The sequence below is a fragment of the Varroa destructor genome, unplaced genomic scaffold (assembly GCF_002443255.2).
Source record: "Varroa destructor unplaced genomic scaffold, Vdes_3.0 BEIS01000006.1, whole genome shotgun sequence".
Taxonomy (NCBI): domain Eukaryota; kingdom Metazoa; phylum Arthropoda; class Arachnida; order Mesostigmata; family Varroidae; genus Varroa; species Varroa destructor.
In genome coordinates, this window is record NW_019211459.1 from 11,172,157 (window position 1) to 11,178,334 (window position 6,178).

General features: G+C 40.7%; 1 protein-coding gene and 1 long non-coding RNA gene across 2 annotated transcripts in view; one reads left to right on the plus strand and one right to left on the minus strand.

Annotated features, from left to right (window-relative positions):
• The window catches only part of Gbeta13F (guanine nucleotide-binding protein subunit beta-1), a 6,832-nt gene extending 3,409 nt beyond the window's left edge, over nucleotides 1-3,423 (plus strand). Inside the window, exons 3-4 of the mRNA XM_022810309.2 lie at nucleotides 207-731; nucleotides 1,344-3,423. Of these exons, the coding sequence (XP_022666044.1) occupies nucleotides 207-731; nucleotides 1,344-1,450 (632 nt within the window). The 3' untranslated portion in view covers nucleotides 1,451-3,423. The remainder of the gene's footprint in view (nucleotides 1-206; nucleotides 732-1,343) is intronic.
• On the minus strand, nucleotides 601-1,345 carry LOC147754851 (uncharacterized). The gene is made up of 2 exons (XR_015316273.1): nucleotides 1,210-1,345; nucleotides 601-867 (listed from the first exon to the last, which is right to left on the minus strand). It is a non-coding gene; the product is annotated as an uncharacterized LOC147754851 (long non-coding RNA).
• Nucleotides 3,424-6,178: the final 2,755 nt, after the last annotated feature.

Here is a 6,178-nt window from a genome sequence, read left to right on the forward strand (position 1 = left end):
AAATTAGACGAATACGTTTTGTTGTAAACCATTTGTTGGTTGCTATAATACTAGGCACTCACGCACTATCGTCTTTATGTTAACCATCACCGATTTTCCGTATCTACATTTATACCCACATAGTATAATTTTCTGCGATACTACCTCAAAACACTCCTCCTCGCCTTCTCGATATTATTTCGTCCCATTTTTCTTTGCTCCCGCAGGAAATGTTCGTGTGTCCCGAGAACTGCCAGGCCATACTGGCTATCTGTCGTGTTGTCGCTTTCTTGACGACACTCAAATCGTCACCTCATCTGGGGACATGACCTGCGCGCTGTGGGACATTGAGACAGGTCAGCAATGTACGTCATTTACCGGTCATACAGGCGATGTCATGTCTCTTTCGCTCGCCCCCGACATGCGCTCATTCGTGTCGGGTGCATGCGATGCATCCGCGAAGCTTTGGGATATTCGTGACGGCCTCTGCAAGCAAACCTTCCCTGGCCACGAATCGGACATCAACGCCGTGACTTTCTTTCCTAATGGGTTTGCCTTTGCGACGGGTTCCGATGACGCCACATGTCGCTTGTTTGACTTGCGCGCTGACCAAGAATTAGCACTTTACTCCCACGATAACATTATATGCGGTATCACATCAGTAGCATTCTCCCGGTCCGGTAGACTGCTCCTGGCCGGATACGACGATTTCAATTGCAACGTCTGGGACTCGATGAAAGCGGAACGTGCCGGTACGTAGTAAATCCAAGTGATTTACTTTCGTATCCATTTGTTTTATTACGTTGTTGTCAAATAAACGAAAATTGCCTCGCCGTTAATTCGAGGATTTGAAAGTATGGGACGGCCATGCTGAGCACAAGAAGTTCTCTTGGAATGAGATGTATGCATGTTATTAGGCTTTAGTGGCATGTACTGGCACTTTGTGTGTTCGAATGAATTGGAAAAACAAGTTGGCGTAAAAAGTGTCGTTTTATCTAAACCCCTTTGAAGCTTCAAATCTCAAGAAGGTCAGACCTTAGGTTTTTTTTTCGATAAGTAATAATTTATACACAAAGGGCTCACTACTAAATCTAATCTAACTTATAGGATAAATTCATTTTATTAAGGATCAAGTATATTTTATTGGTAGATATCCCTAAATAAGCTGATAAAAGTAACTTATCTATTTGCGATATACGGTATACGGGAAAGTACTGAATATCATCTTACCCACAGAATATCCTCGTAGAAACTTCCAGATACGTCCTTAGGTTCTTCCTGCTGTTTCTTCTATGATGGCTAAATGTAGACCGTGTATTACATTTAATACGAATTTAACTTTTTTTGACTCCTCTATTTCTCAGGGGTGCTTGCTGGTCATGATAACCGTGTATCCTGTTTGGGGGTCACGGAGGATGGGATGGCAGTCGCCACTGGCTCCTGGGATTCCTTCCTCAAGATTTGGAACTAAAGAACAATAACCAACTTGGGAAGTGGCCAAGGAGAAATCACGAAGCTACAACAACAATAAGAGCAGCGACAACAGGAAAAATAATCACAACTATAAATATACAGACATGGCGACATCGAAAGAATACACAGTCAGCATTAATATTACTATTATCTCATCCATATTAGTTTGTAGTCTAGTCGCAAACATGCCAGGCGGATCTCCCGAGCAGAAGATATACTTTTCACCCAGTCTTGATTTCCGTTACGTAATGATAATAGTAATAGCATCAAGACTTACCGATTATTCGACACGTGAATCCTTCCTCGTTTATTTGGTAAACAGACAATACAGAAGCAATCAGATGTTTGTTTTTGTCAGACTTCTGAGAGCCGCGCTAGAGTGTTCGCAATATATTGGCACGAAGACATTGAGAGTAAACATGCGGAAGGGGAGAATGAAAGTTTGCCGAGTGGAGTGTGATTTACGTGGCATCTGGATAACAAACAAATAGAATATGTCTGAGCTATGTGAGAGACAGGTCAGGAGAGAATGAGCTGTGGAAAAAGCTGAATGAAAGCTAACAAAAGCGCCAGAGAAAAAATAAACGAAGTGAATATCCAGTATGGAACCAGAGCAAGAAAAACTACAGATCGAAAGAGTCAAAAAGGCTACGATGAGAATGTTTGCAAAAAAAAAAGCGCGACGCTAGGGCATCTTCATTATGATGATGAAAGTGATGATGATTATAGTTATTATAATTATGAATTACTCTAATTGATAATATGATGGTGACACAGCAACAAAGCATAAACATGGAATGTGCAATTATATAGTAGTTGGACTCTACTGTACGCCCGGTGAAGGCCGGCAGGCGCCGCGCGGCGGGTGCACTGCACTAGTCTGCAGATGGGTCCAATGTCGCGCTGGTGGTTGTAGTCGTTTCCTTCAAAGAAAAATCGCACAGCCTCATATTATGCACAAATACAAACATGAACGTACCAGCCCTTGTCTAGTACAGAGCTGCAACTGTTACAACTGTTGTCGATTCATTTCACCGAAGTGTAACAACAACAAGACGATCCTGAAAGCAATGAGATACAGAACTAAAATCAGCGACTGTCCTTAAACAATACTGATCCCATCAGAGAATATATCTCATGCCACTACTTCTTTGAGGCTATTGTGTGGTTGAACCGGCGAAACATTATCGAGTTAATCGTCAGTAGTATCATGAGCGTCATTCAACGACTGAACTGTTTAACAGAGTAAAGAATCAACGATTTTTAGTAACGGTCTACATATTCCGAATTAACTCCTGTTTCAATGCCAGGCCCTGTTTTAACAACTCGTGCTTTGCCGATTAAGCCGCAGTCTCTAGGCTCTAAGTATTATCGCCAAGCTCTTTCTTATAGCGGTAAAAAAGCAAGACTCTTATTTGTTCATACTAATTAGGTCACAGTTTCATTCTTGGATCGCTACCATCAACCGATGTCTGGCAAGTGTCAAGAGTGCTTGCCTTCGTCGGGACGTATCATTGGGTCCCGGGTATACATTCTGGGTACGAAACGTGCAAGCTCTTGCTTCCCGAGCCGATCCCGAACCTTACGTCGTCACCGAGCATGTGTTAACGATGTCTGGAAAACAGGCACAACAAAACCAACTAGGCGGTTGGGTTATTAGCTATTAATATAAAGAGCTATAGCTGAAAAAAATGACCTTCGACGCGATATTATATAATAAGTATAAAGATACATACGCATTATATGTAACGTTTTTCTTGCTTTCATGGTTTGTTATTGCACGAGCCGTGTTTCTTATCCTAGTAAATACATCTGAAAAGGCGAAAATGAATTACGTACGTCTGAGACAGAAAATTGCTACATAAACATTATATGCTATATCGATGTAACAGCAACGGCAACAACTTTCTAAGATATGTGAAAATATTTTCTGTTAAATAAATACAAACGCCCATTCACCCGCATATGGCAGATAGAGCATTATTACCTAACGACCGTTTGGCTCCTCCTCTTAAAACTTCATTCCTACTTTTACGTGGGACGTATTTTATTTGTCTATCTCTGGCTGCAATAAAGATATTTCCTGTAAAGGCCAAGCGTAAAAAGGCGAGAAAGCACCTTCACCGTTGTTAACGGACAGCGCTGTTGCTGTTCTCGACTAATTTTTTGGTGACTTCGAGGTCCCTACGCTGGCTTTTTTGGTAGCTCCTGTCTAATGCGAACGGTGTCCGTTGTTAAAATCAACGCGCTGTTTATTACCTTGGTCACCAGGGCTGTTTCGCGAAATTATTATTTCACAATTAACATGGGCCTTAGTAATTAGTTCGAGGGGGTTCTAAACAACTTCAAGCTGCGATTACCGCTGACTTCTGCTCCGCCTGGCTTTTCTTCGACCCGAACGTCGCTACTGGGAGACTTTGTCGACGACAAAAGCACCAACAACCATTATGATTATTATTATCGATATTATAATTCTAATAATAATAATAACAAGAATGCCCATGCTGACACATTTAATGATTCAGCAAATTATTCGTACAGATTATATATCATCATCACTATTACTTCATAATTAATTATTATCGTGACTCATAAGGTTCTAATTATTGCAATTCTTCCTGTTGTTATAATCATTGCCGGATTGAATCAACATAGCAAAGGCGATAGGAGCGACTACGCTTAAACAGCCGCAGGACGATACAACAAGAAAGCATCAATGGCAGCAGCAGCAGCAGCGACACATTAAAATATTACATTTTACAAGCTACACTTTTGGCGATTCGAGCCTTGTAGACGTACAGTAACAAATAGCCATGCGTTACCATTTCCAATGACTTTCAAATGGACAATGAGAACCACTCGAAAAAAGAAAAGGCTCATATTGCCAACATCTGATTTTTTTGTAGTCGAGCCACTTACTGATTTCGGCCTGTATGCTATTTACGATCACTCAAAAGTTTTCGACACAACGATATGTATTAGAGAAATAATGAAAAATCGGTGACGGCGACTTTGCGTCCCCAGAGTCGCCCCTCGTCGACATCCATATGTTCAGTATTGCAATTCTAATTCCAATGATCAGTTAATTTCGTAATGAAATTATATCACGTTATAATGGTATACTATAAATAACTAAGGATAAATGCCAAGCGACGGAGATCCAAAATCCTGTTACATACTGTTTCTACTGATTTAATAATATTTATTTCTTCTATAGACTATTCTTTCCAGATACATAATTCACTGCACATCAAGATGTGCAAGAATATCATAATTCCGTTGTGACGACTTCCTTGCCGGCAAGACGCAAGACCAACGCCGTCAGGCCCTTGAAAAGGTCCTAGAATTATGTTAAGGGGACAATATAAAGATGAAGAACGCTTATTAAAGAAAGAGTATCCGGTATGGATGAAGCTCAAGCATATCAGGAGAAGAGCAGTTGAACTTAGATATATAGGGTGGCTACAGAAGAGGACTGAAATTTTAGCTCAGCACTCACGCCATGCCACGTAATAATATTTGGGTATTTTAAAATTTTCAATACAAAAAGCGAGAGCGTGGAGAATATATATAAACCTAGAAATAAAACAAAAAGAGTTGGAGCTATTTTTAGGAGAGGGAAAAGCAATTCGGGGAAATGGCTAAGAAATGCGCGAAAGCAGCGATGAGAGAAAAAACTCTATATAGACGGGATCAGAGCATGCGTGGCTCACTGGGATAGAGACTGAGGCAAAAAAAAATGTAATATGTATGAAAGAAAAACAAGTAAGCTATTTCGAAAACGTAATAGTTATCTGCTTAGGATGTTTACGAGAGTGTGTCTGCGCGTCTGTATGAGAGAGCAAGCAGCCGGACATATGAAGTGTGTGATTAACTATGGCTGGCTGTACTGATTGGTGAATCAATATTGCACTGTTATTACCACTAACGAAAAGGCTGATCCTAAAAAGATGACGCGAGTTATAATATATCGTAATATAAGTAATAACTAGGGTTGCGGCAAAGACCATAATCGAGAAATCTTCCAATTGGACTGCCTCTTATAAGTGATTATTTTCTGAGCAGACAGCGATTAGCGTAATCCGCTCATGGTCAAATTGACAAAATGCAGACTGCGGACTAGAGAAATACGACGAGGTGAGAAATTCGAAGGAAGCGCGGAATATAAGGCTGTTGAAGTAAGATGGAGAAACTTTGCACAAGAAGGGGGCCATGGCTGCAGAAACATGGCGCACATAGACACACATAGCGAACAATGTAAATACAAACACAAAAAAGGGGACAGACAATAACAAACAAGTAGACAACCTATAGCTGACGATATGGACCAGGAAAATAAGGCTGCTGCTGTATAAAGCGCTCGTTCAGTAACAGCAGATTCATTCAGGGTCAGCAGGATGCCTGCTATAGTGACGTCTCGCTTATGTTGCTGCTGCTCCACCCTTTTAGCAAACTACACAAGCTACAGCACATAAAAACAACATGAACAGTAATATTTCAACAATACCATACAAACAGCGCACTCCCAACAATCTATAACCTGTGATTGGCTTATTCAAATAAACGGGATCGTTAAAATATTCGTTATTGGTACTATACACATCCGCAACAACCCTATGGAGCGCGAAAAACTAACGTACAGATATACCTGCAGACAGCTGAAAAACAAACAAGCAGGTGATTACACCGCAGAAAACGCAAAATAGAACATACAATTATTATCATT